We start from the raw sequence: 13,985 nt of genomic DNA, 5'->3' as shown, positions 1-13,985 counted from the left end.
CACACACACACACACACACACACATATGTATATATATATATACACACACACACATATATCTATATATGTATATATATATATATATAGTGTGTGTGTGTGTGTGTGTGTGTGTGTGTGTGTGTATATGTATATTTATTTGTTTATTTATTTTAACTTTACCTTTTTGTTTTCATCCAGTTTGCCAACCCAGACTTCACCCAGCCCATCTCAGAAGTGGTGGATGAAGTCATCCAGAACTGTCCCATCGACGTCAGGCGTCCTCTCTACAAGGTAAACGCACGCCTGTCTGCTTCTGTTTGAAACATGGACACGCAGCACATAGCAGTAATTATTTTGTGTTGTGTCACAGAATGTCGTGCTCTCTGGAGGCTCCACCATGTTCAGGGACTTTGGCAGACGCCTGCAGAGGGACCTGAAGAGGACTGTGGATGCACGACTGAAAATAAGCGAAGAGCTGAGCGGTGGGAAGTTGAAGGTAAGGGGGTAGAAGTAGCACGAGGAGCTGATACAGGCAGCTTCACATAAATCTGTGAAACATTTTGCTCCGCAGAAGAACTCTTTCTTCCAAAGCCTGCAGGCTTTTCAGTAAACTGTTGAGCACAAATCATCTTTGTTTTGCAGCCCAAACCCATCGATGTGCAAGTCATCACCCATCACATGCAGAGGTACGCTGTCTGGTTCGGAGGATCAATGCTGGCATCTACTGTGAGTATTTCAAGGACATCTGTACTTTTGCACTGCAATCAGTGTTTTCATCATAGTAGTAAATACCCTGTAGTTACACTCTCTAGTTCTAGTGATGTAAGCTGTACGCTTTTAACTCCATAATATATGCACACCGTTAGTACCCATGTGTCCAGTACTTCCTCGCTTTACTACCCAGTACATACCCGCTGAACTATCCAAAATGTATTCTCTTAAGTATCCAGTATGTAAAAGAACTTATTTTGTAAGTTTCTTATATGAAGGTGCGCATTAGAAAGAAAGCTAACAGGCTTCTTTTGCAACATTTAAGCCCTGAATTTCTTTGTTTACACTGTGATGTTTCCAAAATGTTATTCAGTGTTTAAGTTTGCTTTGTTACATTTGTGTGTTGCTTCTGCAGCCCGAGTTCTACCAAGTGTGCCACACCAAGAAAGACTACGAGGAGATCGGGCCAAGCATCTGCCGCCACAACCCCGTCTTTGGAGTCATGTCTTAGGCGATGGAGAGAAAGAATGCATTCAGGGGAGGCCAAGAAGAGGAAAAACAAAAAACGGACGATGCAAGACCTCACGTGCTGTGCAAGTCCCTCCAGCCTTTGCACGGATGCTCCGACAGATTATTTGTATAGAGCTACAGTGGACCAAACAAACTGCCAGAAGAGTGGCAGCATCCTCACAAATTAGAGGAAAGAGGTGACTCAGCCCAAAGGATCCTCAGATAAAATGTTTACTGCAAGTAGGCTGATGATGATGATAATAATAATAATGATGATGATGATAGGTGATAAATCTTTAATTTCTGCGTGCCTCATATATGTACTTACTCTATCCTCACAGGATTGTAAAATGTAATTAATCAACATGAGTCCTGTATAAATGCAATTCTGTGTATATGGGTTGGGTTGTGGTATGTGTTCTGTACTCTAAAAACTGAAAGTGTAACGGTTGTTTTAAGAAACACATCATGCTTTGCTACGCGATTACTCAAAAGCTTGGAGTCACTTTGAAATTTTCTTGTTTTTGAAAGAATATTAGATTTTTTAAAATCTCATGTAACATGAAGTGGATCAGAAATGTATAAATAACTCTGTAGGCATACTTGGGTCCATTTTCTGTAACCATCACTCCTCTTTTAGTGGCATATAGTGTTCCCCAGTTCAAATTTCGCATGTTAAAAGGCCGCTAATTATGCTAGCCTGACTGAAAACTGTCCCGCTGATTTAAAAAGCCATGCGTTTAGTTTTATCGATGTCTGGGGCATCATCGTTTGGGGTCAGTTAAAGTGGAAACAAACAAGGCCTAAAGTGTTCTCGTTCTAAGAACTGAAGATTTCAGTCTGTGGTGTGTACCAATCCTTTCTTCGAAAAGCCGAATCTGGCTTCAGCCACCGGTGCTGAAGTGAATGCATAACTGACCGGAAATAAGTGCATCTTAGGGCTGAGAGTCTCACAGCTTCTCAGGTGGCAGCATCTTTAAATGGTACCTGTAAGAGTAACACTGTTCCAGTTTGTAAAGGGATAGTACACACTGTTGTATGACAGTTTTAATTTTTCTGCAGTTTTCATACAGAGAAAAGACGAATGGTTCAGATTCATTGCCTCTTTAATCAGCACAGCTTTCAGCTTCGCTATCATTATTGGAAAAGTTTTTATAAGTCAACCTTTTAACAAGAACAAAATGTTCTGCTGGGTGATAAAGGAGCGATGCTTGCTGAAAACGAGACCCTGCATGAGCCTACATCGATATTTTAATAATTCGAGGAGCCTCTGTATGTGCATGTGCTCTTGGCTTGTGTCAGCAACTGTTCATCTGATCCACTTGTTATTTGGCGGGCGTATTGCTGGGCTCCCAAATACGTGCAGTATAAAGTGCAATGAAATAATCTGGATGGGCGTTCCTCGTGAGGACAAAGTCACTGCTCTCACTAACTGTGAGGAATCAGGGAACATCTGTAAATGGTAGCTACTCACATAGCACGCACTGCCCTGCTTCCATTTAAATTTATTAATAATTTGTGATGAAACAATTAAATCTCAGAGCTTCTCTTTCAAGGACAGCTTTTTTTCCAAGTGACCCCAAAGGCAGCCTTTCTGTGCAGCAGCTTTATGATAATGAAATTGGTGCAAGCATTAAAAAAAAAGAAGGAAAAAAATAGAAATCACCAAAACAAACTGACCATTCCCATTTCCTTTGTTTTTTTTAAGTACCCTCAGTACCTGGAAGAAATATTTATTTGAATTTACATGAAATTATTTGCTCGTGTTTGTTTCTTCCTGGTTCCTCCTGCAGCATTATGACAAATCACCACCGCTTTGCTCTTTTTTTTTAAATCCCCCCCCCCCCCATTTGTATGAATCATCTCTTGAACAACCCGTCTTTGAAGGAAAAACAAATCGTATTAATATATGAACATGCAGTTTGAATGACTTGTTGGACTGTCACTGTTGCCTAGATCTCAGTTATACTGGATAGCCTTGTACTGTACCAAATCTGGATTTCAATGCTGGCATTCCAATAAACGCCAAGGAGATGTTTCTTCACGTGTTGATTTCTCTGTTTCGGGCTTTATTATCTTGTTTGCTTTGCTTCTATTTTTAAATGTACCCATCCTATTTATGTGTGTCTGAGCCCTGGCCTCTGTAACTGTATCCCTTCCAACATATGGTGCACATTTATTTTAATTCAGCCACCTTCTTGTGCCCGATTGGTCAGCAGTAAAAGGGAAGCCCTGTGTAGAGTGTCATGCGTAATCGACATGTCCAGCCTCTTAGGAGGCTATCAGACTTTTTAAACATGACATGCTAATAGAGTAAGAAAGAGAAGCACCGAGACGGAGGAATCTGGAAAGATTTAAACATGTCGTCCAGCCTGAGGTTGAAGGTGCTCCTCTTCTTTGCTCTATTCTTTGGAGCAACAGGGTTTCTCTTCCTGATTCTCTCCTGTGGGACTGAGTACTGGCTGCTGGCTGCAGAGTCCTGCAGCAACCCCGGAGAACACAGCCTGAGAGACGGGAAGAGCAACGTGAAGGTATTTGAACTGTGCAGGAGCGACGAGTTGATTTATGTGATGCCTTTTAAGAAAGGGAAACAGTAGTTTATGAGTAAAGATGTATTTATTAACATGCGTATTTAAAAAAGGAATATGCTTTGAAATATAAAAGTTACAAAAACAGACTGAATGACTAACATAACATGGAAAACTGTTAATACGCAAAATTTGTCATTTAAAAAAAATGAAAAGCAGATTTTTCCACATTAAAATATGTTTATTTATTAGATAAAACTTAAATGATAGCGTAATGCTGTGAATTTGTATCTAAAATTTGAGTCAACATCATCAATTTATAAAAGAAATAAGTAAAAATACAGAAGAATGTAATTTTTCTGAGCTACTGCAACTGTATTTTAACGGAATACAGGAATTTTTGTTTTTTTATTCATGCAAAATATTTGGTGCCCAAAGTGCTACCTTTTTTTATGGGTTTAACAAAAAACAAACAACAACAACAAAAACATTCAGTATAGGATTGCACCAGCCAGATTTCTCCTGCATGGCTAAGATCAAAAGATTGTTACATCTTTTAACACAAATCTATTTTTTCTCATATTTCAGGCCATTCAAAAGACAAAAGTGTGTATAATATTTTATTATATTTTAAGAAATAAATGTTGACAAATGTTAGTGCAATGCTAGTGATTTTCCATTAGCTCTCCCTAAAGCTGATTTGGGCTGAGGGGCCTGGCAAACCTTTACCACTGCATGGAAATCACTGGACCAGAGGCCAGTACTTGGATTATATGGCAACAGCGTTACACTTCTAATCTGCACACAAACATAAAATGATTTTGTAACAAAAAAGACTGAAAGAGCAAAATAATACTAAAATAGGAGTATAACAGGGTAAGTATAACAAACCAATGTGTCAACATGTTACATGATGCCATTATTTTGTCACAGTAACCTTCATCACCATTGTCAGGCTGCTTATTACACATCACTTTGTTGCTGTCATGTCGCTAGTGGACCGGGTGCAGGCTCTTGTTGCCTAGGTAACCTTGTAACACCCATGTGAACTGTGTTCTTCGCTGTCATTGGTAATCGCTTCAATTGTGCACCTCAAAGTTGAGAAAAGTTTAACTTAATGATGACAAATTTTATATATATTCAGTCAATTTAATTGATTTTTGTGGAGTAGCCCACAGCACGTCCTATATACTGTGTACCATGGGTTGCATTTCTGGCTAGTTGGTGATGTTTCACACCACTGACCCTTCACATTTGCAAAACAACCGATGTTATTTTAGGCCCTGTGCATGAGAAGGGGCTGAAAAATAGACATATTGTGCATCAGATACGTTATCTATGACTTTAAATGTCTCCAAATTCACTTTGTAGCTGTAGACCTACAAATTGAATATTTACATATAGTGTCTCTGGATGGTGATACTTGAGACTTAAATGAATGGACAGAGAAAATCAAATCTCGGCCACATGAGAGAAGATGAGGTCACAAAGTTCAGTGTGCCAACTTGCAGTATTCCCCCAGTTGGCTTTTGCACCACTCCCTTCAGACCGCACATGTGCACTTTTTTATGGATCTGCATTCAGATGATCAGGCCTTTATTCTTGCACTGATATCCTTTTGTCCTTTGTCCTGATAGTGTTTGCATTGCTTAAAATTTCAGTATTCTTTCTCTTCTTCTACTTTTTGGCTGCTTTAACTTGGTTATCATGCACTCTAGATTCATTTGAGACTCTGTGAAGATCAAATTGACACACAAATTAAAAAAAAAAACCCGCCAATCCCATCAGGATGTTTTTGAGCATGATCCTCTTTCAGTGTAAGCTAGAAGAGCTCCAGTGGAGGGTCTCTGGGTGCAAACTTCCTCAAATGTGTCTGTTTGCTGGCAGCCGATGGACCCCCAGTCTTTTTCTGTAGCAGGCTCTGGTTACCCTGACACAGTAAACATGCCTCTTATGCTGTATCCCATAACTTAAACATCTCCCTGCCAGAAAGCACTCACTGCATTTGGATCTTGTTCGTTCTCCACACATTCTTGTAATGAAACCTGGGAGATGAGTGGCTCTGGAGTAAAATTCATTGAGGTATTCATTAAAATTGGCTCCAAACACGGGTCAGAAACAGGGTTTATTTCCACAGCTCTCATCAGATGTTGTTTTCTGATCCGACAGAATTCACAGGGTGTGACCATTTTCCATGAGGGTCTGTTCTGGCGGTGCTCCTACACGGCCTTTTCTCACGATTACTCAATATGGGACCTTTGGATCTGTGAGAACCTTCATTACGTGTTTTATAAATGGCAAAAATAACACAGTGAACCTTTAATTGTGACAGCTGCCTTTCCCCCCTCTTCAGCAAACCAGCCTCTACCAAAAGTGTGTGAGGTCGCTTTCCTCTTCCCTTTTCCTGCTAACAAGCCGGTAGAGCTGTGGGATGAGCCGCACAAGTTTCCTGGACAGCCTGTTGAACGCAATGCGGCCACTGGTTGGCATCACTTTGTTATACAAGCGGCACATTGTCACTGTAAAAACAGCACTGAGCACTGACTGGCTGTCGTGTTTTCCTCAGTTTTCAGGATCTGCTGGACCATCTTCTTCGTCATGGGTTTGGCGGCGATCATCATCGGTGGATTTGTTGTCATCTGTGCCGGCCCACTGACCAACCACAAGCTCTATAAAGTGGGCGGGGCTCTACAGCTGCTTGGCGGTAAGGCTAAATATAGAATTGGAGGCTTCTTCTCAAACAGATCCTCAGAGGCTTTCTTCAGAAGGAGACTATCATGAGAACATTTTAAAGTATGTTGGGAGATTTCTGCCCACCAACAGAAGAAATTGTATAATTTACTTCATTTGTAATCACAGTTTTGGTCACAGTCCTCTTATCCAGTGTCCATCAAATAGGAGAACTATTTTTGTCTGATACCTTATTCACTAGAGATCATCACAGCAGGTACACTTTTGCCATCTTTTCCACGCCACATACGCTTTCTGACACAGTCTGAAGGGAATATGGGTCTCTGGCTAGAATTGAACCAGTGACCTTTCTCTTCCCCAGTGAATCTACAAACCACTACACAGTGAAGCCAGTGTTCTGGCTTTGATTTCTATGACTGGCCAGGAGTGCTACAGCAAACGTAGCCATTAAGTTGTTTAAAGTGGCCTCCAGGGCTGGACTGGGACAAAAAATCGGCCCGGGCATTTTGACTAGAGACCGGCCCACCAGGATAAAGATTGAAAATGTGACGTCATTCAGGGGCAAAACCGCAAAGGATTCTGGGAACTTGTGGCAAGAGGTACTAGCGCACGCAGGCTTTCAATTGAACTCAGTTACACAGCGATAAAAAGAAACCCAAAAAATGGCAAGAAGCTGTTGTATTATTAACTGCAATAGGCGGTCGCATGACAGCCACAGGAAGCCGACGGGTAAAGAGATCGTTTTTTTTTTACGTCGTTGAAGATACATTTTTTAAGCCATGTTTCCGAAGTAAGAGCCGACGGATGGTCTGGATATACCAAATATAACGTCTCAGAACACTCCAGCTCACATGTTAGTCTGCTCCAAGCATTCCCACAAAGGTCAGAGTTTTGTAGTAGTTAATACGTCATTTTTCTTAACATAATTGGTGATATAGGTTACAAGCAAGTCTGGTGCTGAACAGAAATTGTCGCGCTATGCTCCTTTGTTTATTGTGCATAAATAGTGAATTGTCCTGACACAATATTGTGTTTCGCTTCTGTTATTATGGTACATTGACAAAAACATACTTTTATTCACAGGATAAAACAGTTGTTTTGTATCACTAATTGTCCAGTGCGATTAAAACATACAATATTATTGTCACTGCTACATTTCTGTAATGCTACCAGAAATTATTTCCACTAATTAATTAACGTTGAGCTCAAAGGTTATATTAATAAACGGTTAACGAATGTGTATTTATGACGACAATTTGTGAGACTGGTAAACTTATGATACGTACGATGGTCTTTCGTTCTACACGGTGCGTTTCAAGGTCCTGCACCCATCCGTCAGTAAACTGTACCTGGGCTTGTTGCAGTGACCTGAAGTTACTAAACTTCACGAGTGTATGCACTCACTCCAAGAACCGTATGATTATAAATCTGAGCGTGGTGAAAGTTGGGCAGCACGCTATAACATCTTTTGTCCCTCTGTGTGCTCATAAGGGTCTGACCCTTTCACTCCTTTGATTTTTTCCTCGTATCTTTCTTTGTCTTTTCGTCGAGTCTGTCTTTGTACGGACCGGCATTGTTCTCCTTTTGTTTTGTACATTCCTTTTTTGTGCGGCAAAGAAAAAACAAGAAGGTATTGGAACCGGAGAATGAACGTTTTGCGGTACTGCAAACGCTTGCATTTGATGCGGTACTTGGATTGTTTTGCCACGAGTTCCCGGCATGCAATGCGCGAAAATCACGTGATTGCTAAACAAGGGGGCGGGTGCATCCGGCCTCCTCGGCTGTAATTGGTCCAGCCCAGAGTCGATCATGACCAATTGGCCAATCCAACACCTTTCATTATATATATATACCCTTCCTAAAAAAAAAAAATCCATCGGCCCATAAAAACAAAAAATCGCCAGCGGCCCACCGGGCAAATGCCCGGTATGCCCGATGGCCAGTCCAGCTATGTCCACCTCCGTATATCTGTTCTTCTGCTCTAATTGAGTAGCTTTGCATGACTGACAGATCAAAATAATCCTAATTTATCATATGCTGGGCAAACCCTGCCCTCTGTAGGCCACTTTTTCTGACCGGATGCAGTTTTTTAACGACACCTTTTTTTTACTTGTTTGGATAAAATGTGTTTTCATTTAAAAATCTATTTATGTACTTTCATATCTATGACAAATAATGTAGGATTGTTAAAAAATATTATATTTAATCTGCATAACGTGCAATAATTTTGATTAGCTGATTTGGAAGAATTTATAAATAAAATAAAATTTTGCATAACTTCAAAGACATAAACATGTCTTTTATTTTTAATCCTTTTAAGTAAAGTAGCTTAATTCTAAAAATCATTATAAACATTAATGAATGTTAAACACAAAGTTTCTAGTGCAGATTTGGCTTTGGAATAAAAGAAAACATAAAACAAAAATGTTCATGTTCAGAAAAATATGTTTTACAATTTTATTTTCAAAATATTTAATGCTTTCAGCTACACTACAACTAATGTAGAAAGTAAGATTAGTAGTATTAGTGGTATTAAATTAGTTTTAGTAGCATCAAAAAATAAAAATATTTTAACTAGAAATCACTGAAACTAGAAATAATGTAACATTTAATAGAGGTTCACATTTGTTAGCTAACACTGCCTCCAGGTCTGTGTAGCTCAGTTTTAAATGAGAACATGTTTGGAGGTTGTGTTTGAGGAGTTTTATTTTCTGCACATTTAATGGTTTCCCTGTTTTGGTGTATTTGTTTGCTAAAGCTCTTGGCTAAACGTCTATCTCAAGAACGTAATTTGAAAGTGTGCGGTTCCAGCTAACCCCAAACACCAATCATCAATACCTTTAGTCTCAGGACATCCTTTCCTCTTCTGCAGAGATCACTCAAGTTAAAAAATCGGAAAAAATCTTTGTTACGAGCCAACATTAGTATGAAAATATTGGTAAGGTCGCAAAATTTAGAAATTAGAAGGGAGGAAAGCCTTTCCCGTGCTTTGGCAAACATGTGAGCCATGTAAAATGTTTTTATGCATGCTTCCAATTTCCTGTTCTACGCAGAGGAAAAACTGAAGAAAAAACAGTCTCATTTCACAATGACTGCATTGTTTGTACTTATGAAGCGGCACGATTTATTGTTTTACTTTGAGCAGTCAAAACAGGCAGTAAAACACGACCTGCTGTGCCACTGACTGGTAAAAACCTGTCCTGCAGGTTTACACGTGTCCCACGGAGTGAGGACAAAAGTGTAGTAGATGACACGCTGACAAAACAAAACAAACAACACAGTATTTAACAGAAACACATCAGCTGAGAAAGGCTGCAACAGACGTTTTGTAAAATGAGTAGAAATATTTAAACTGCAGATGTCATCTGGCATTTTTGCTCCCATTACATTCTTGATTCTCCTGTAAAGCCTGGTTATTATGTCTGTATATCTTATATCGATCAGAAGCTGAATGACCTGCACTGTTTCCTGTGTGTCTGTTAGGCGTGTGTCTGTTCATCGTGGTGGTGATGTATCTGATGTGGATCCAGGTCCTGGACACTCTGGATCAGTTTACCCTCCACCAGAAAGCCTCTCGCTGCCCGTCTTTCCATCTCAGCGTCCAGCACGGCCCCTCGTTCTTCCTGGCTCCGGTGGCCGTCTTCTTCTGCCTACTGGCCGGCCTCCTCTTCGTCCTGGTCGGACGAAGCATCGAGAGTAAAGAGCTGGACAGCACGGACAAAATCTCGGAGATTTCGACAGATGAGCTGTGAATACAGACAGTCGACTTGTTCAAAAGTTCACCGCTCCACGTGTCTGGAGTGAAATGCCGTGTGCTTGGTGTGTAGATGAGTTGCGGATGTGGAGCTGATGATGCTTGAGAAGAAAAACAAATGTTTGTGGCTTAAAATCAGTCACAGGAGGCTCCTGACGAATCTGATTTTGTCTTGTACCATCGACTGAATGCTGTGATTTTTAGTCTTTTTAGTTGTCTCGTGTGTAGCAGCACTGTAAGCATTAAAGAAATGCTTACAGAGTCCTGGCCAATGATATTCATGCTGTTACCATCCTTTATATACAGTTTACAGTCCATTCAGATGATAGACTGTATATAAAAGCTGGACATAACCAATGTGATGTCAAGCATTGGCATTTGAACTTTCCTTTTTGAAGACCTAATGTTATCATGGCGCCAGAAGTGACCATATCTGGAGTGCTAAGTGATTAGCTTGGTTAGTAAGCTTGCATTCATAAACTGCACATATCTGCTAATTAGTACTAAAGAAATACCAGAATTTAATTCGCCAAAACTAAATCAGGCTGCATTATTAATCAGATAAGTTGATTTAAAGTTATCCAAAAGGCATCAGGACCACAAACACAGAGATGTTGAGCTTCGTGAGGCCTCGAAGAAAGCTAATCGCTACAACTGCCTGAGTAGGCTTCAAGCTCCTATTTGAAAATTCATTCAACAGGACTGTTGTTTAATCACTGTAAAGTTGAGCATTACAACAGTCTGTTTACATCATAACATTATAACAGTATAGCTCACACTGAGTCATGTCGGTTTCATTTTTCAGGTGGCCGCCACTTCATTTAAAGTGGAAATGTTGATTGTGTTGTTGCTGTGGGGAAAAAAAGAAATAACTGTGTGTTTGTTTTTAATACAGTGACATTTGATTGACTAGTCAAATGGTTTATGCCATTATATTTTTCTCTGATCTCGTTTTGGTTAGAGATTTATTTTGTTTTTATTTTAATTTACGTGATCGTATCGCGTGTGCTTGAATTACTGTTTACCTCATTGTTGATACATTCTTTTGTTGTAATTGAAAAAATATACAATTACACAATATAAAAAGTTAAGAGAGGGCATCAAACCAACGTTCATACAGGACAATTTTCAACACATCAAAAAGCGTCATTTACATTAAAGGCCTAAACCTTGTGCTCTTTCAGGTTTGTTAGTCATTAACGTGTGTTACTTAAGATAGTAGGATTTAGAGGAACTGCAGGACTTACGTGGAAGTCCAGAGAAGTTTAATATGTAAGAAAAGCTGGTTGGAAACTGAGCTGTTGAGACTCGTTTTAAGACATTTGACAGAAACAAAGGGACTTTGCCATTACTGTGATGTACATGACGGGACTTGGTGATCCATAAAAGTAGAGTCGACCTCGTAGGTTAAAGCTGCACGGACCTGTGATGGGAATTTTTGCGGTCACCAAACTGAAACCAATGTAGGGGCGTGTACCAACGGGCGCGTACGGGGTTAAAATCAGTTTGCTTACTCAAATATTTGTTCAGTTTCATGTTCGACATTTTACTCCAGTCAATAAACTACTGTAACTTTACATTTACTGCATTTTGCTGTTTGTAAAGGTTCGTTTTTGTAATGTAATTCTTCAAGCATTTTTCCATTTTATGACCTATAACTAAAAGAATTTAAACAAATGTATTGAAAATTATAAGAATATTCTGTGACTTATAAATACTGTGCATCTCTCGGTCTAGATAAATACATGCAGCATGCATCATGGGGAAGATTGCTGACGTGACAGGTGTCCAGATGACACTCATCCTCGGAGGGTAAGCTTAGGAAGTCCTTGCTGAAAAGGCTGGCTGTTTGGAAAGGTTTGGTACAAAAAGCTGCAAAAGATACAGAGATGTGCTGGCGTTAGAGGAGCTTCGATCACTGAGTGCAAAATCAATGCAGCGCTTCATGCCTCCATAGACTGAAAAGCAGATTTCTGCAGGGAAAAGGTGCAGTGATTTATTGAAACACGTACAAACATACATATAAATACAATATATAAGGCAAAAACAGTTTGTACAATTCTAACAAGCTTGAAATTCGATATTTATTTTTCAGCACAGTCTGAACTCTCTCATTAAGTCGTCTTCAGGAATAGTTCTGCAGGCTTCTTGAAGGACATTCAAAGCTCTTCTTTGGATGTTTCTGCCTTTTGTTCTGTTCTCTGTCAACATGATCCCACACTGCTTCAATAATGTTGAGGTCCGGGCTCTGGGGAGGCTGATAGTGCTCCACTGTGTGATTTTCTATCTAGTACCTGGTTACTTGTTCACTAGTACTTGATTATTATTTCTAGCAAATATAAAGATCTGGATGGATCACATCAGGATTAGTATGATTTAAGAGTAAAATCAGAAGCAAGCAATGCTTGACAGGAAGTCACTCCAACCGTACAGCGATGTCAAAAGGACCAAAACACAGAAAAGCCTCCATCAGTGAGGATAAAGTTAGTCATTGCAAATGATTTTTCTAATCTATTTAACAGATCCCATTGTGATTAATGCTTCCCCGCTCTCACTCTGCCTTTATTATAATTGATAAATCAAGTTTGACAAAAGTTGAAGAGAGGAAGGCCGCTTCAGTGTGCGTGGAAGCAGTGAGTAGATTGAGTGTGACTGTGGCTGCCTGTCATGAGGACATCAGGCTGAAGATCTGAAATGCTGGGTCAGAGGGATGGGGATAATAATAAATTAGACTGTCATAATCCATTTTCTGATAGGAGGGCTGCTTTGGCCTTCATGTAAAGACGTCTGGCAGCCACTAGAGGGCAGAGTCGGCTCAGGATAGCGTTTGGAAGCGTTGCCTCTCACCTCATTAAAATCACTCTTATCCCCCTAGTAGATTCCTTACGATGATGTCCGACAACATGGCAGTGAAATGCAGAGTCGCAGTGCACACATCAGATTAGGTTTGCTAAGGGAGGGAAGCAGGAGTGAAATTTGTAAGTGATAATTAAGTCAACTCATTCAATTTTCTCTCACAAACAAAAGAATTATTATTTTTTCCTTCCCTTGAAATTAAGTATTACTAACATTATATCACAAGGAGAAGGAGGGGGTGGAGGCCCACAGTCACACCTTTTATAATTGGAAAAGGCAAACAGAAGTGAGACCTCGAGATGATACAGTGACGAAAACGAGTCTTTCATTATTCGTTCACGTCTCACGCTCCTGCTCTTATCCGTCCCTTCTCTTCTTAATCTCCGCTGTGAACTAGGTGAGCATAATTACACCTGAGCATGTCACGTTCATTCCCCCAGCTGTCACCAAACATCTCTGTCACCTCCTCGTCGTAGCCCAGGGTTGATCTTTACTTTCTAATAAATGTGAGGAGATCCAGTCACAGCACTTGGTCATAGAGATTATGGCAGATTCATTACTCGATCCAGGAGTGCTTTTGGGAACATGCATGCACTCGTCGCCACTGCCAGGAGTCCTTTAAGTTGCGACATCACACTTTTGCAGTGGACAGAGCTGTCTGCTTAAAGGAGCTTACGCAAAGAAAAGCAACCCAAGGCATTTATTTTACACCCTCGTAAAAACCTTGTTTCATAAAAATAAAGAAAGATTGTGCAAAGGTTGATGGATTAACCATCATTTATCAGCTTTAACTAGCAGTTTTTTCTTGCTTCTGTTGTCCTTGTGAATGGAAGGGTGCCAAAACTGGCATCCCAACTGCTGAGACAGGTCAGTCTTTACCAGCATTTTCCAGCAATTTCTGTGCCATTTTCCAGATGGCACAAAGAGAGGTGGCTGCTTTGTTTCCTGTTTTGACT

General features: G+C 40.1%; 2 protein-coding genes across 2 annotated transcripts in view; both read left to right on the top strand.

The window, feature by feature from the left end:
* LOC102211996 (actin-related protein 3) overlaps positions 1-3,252 on the top strand; it is an 11,591-nt gene extending 8,339 nt beyond the window's left edge. The window contains exons 9-12 of the mRNA XM_005742233.2: positions 178-270; positions 350-475; positions 622-705; positions 1,106-3,252. Of these exons, the coding sequence (XP_005742290.1) occupies positions 178-270; positions 350-475; positions 622-705; positions 1,106-1,201 (399 nt within the window). The 3' untranslated portion in view covers positions 1,202-3,252. The remainder of the gene's footprint in view (positions 1-177; positions 271-349; positions 476-621; positions 706-1,105) is intronic.
* A 174-nt stretch (positions 3,253-3,426) lies between these two features.
* LOC102211708 (transmembrane protein 182-like) lies at positions 3,427-11,017 on the top strand. The gene is made up of 5 exons (XM_005742232.1): positions 3,427-3,731; positions 5,898-5,994; positions 6,082-6,210; positions 6,295-6,432; positions 9,903-11,017. Exons 1-5 carry the CDS (start codon positions 3,561-3,563, stop codon positions 10,169-10,171), a joined length of 804 nt encoding a protein of 267 aa, XP_005742289.1. The 5' UTR covers positions 3,427-3,560; the 3' UTR covers positions 10,172-11,017.
* The last annotated feature ends 2,968 nt before the right edge of the window (positions 11,018-13,985 follow it).

This window comes from Pundamilia nyererei, unplaced genomic scaffold, assembly GCF_000239375.1.
Source record: "Pundamilia nyererei isolate P.nyererei 1_Seehausen unplaced genomic scaffold, PunNye1.0 scaffold00118, whole genome shotgun sequence".
In the NCBI taxonomy this organism is placed as follows: domain Eukaryota; kingdom Metazoa; phylum Chordata; class Actinopteri; order Cichliformes; family Cichlidae; genus Pundamilia; species Pundamilia nyererei.
Note: the sequence above shows the minus strand (reverse complement) of the source record. Positions and strands in the feature narration are given on the sequence as shown.

Excerpts from the sequence above, each read along its gene's own strand:
- LOC102211708 (XM_005742232.1), top strand. The coding sequence starts at position 3,561 with ATGTCGTCCAGCCTGAGGTTGAAGGTGCTCCTCTTCTTTGCTCTATTC. Across the intron at positions 3,732-5,897 it reads ACGGGAAGAGCAACGTGAAG|AATTCACAGGGTGTGACCAT; the intron begins GTATTTGAACTG and ends CTGATCCGACAG. Across the intron at positions 6,211-6,294 it reads TGAACGCAATGCGGCCACTG|TTTTCAGGATCTGCTGGACC; the intron begins GTTGGCATCACT and ends TGTTTTCCTCAG.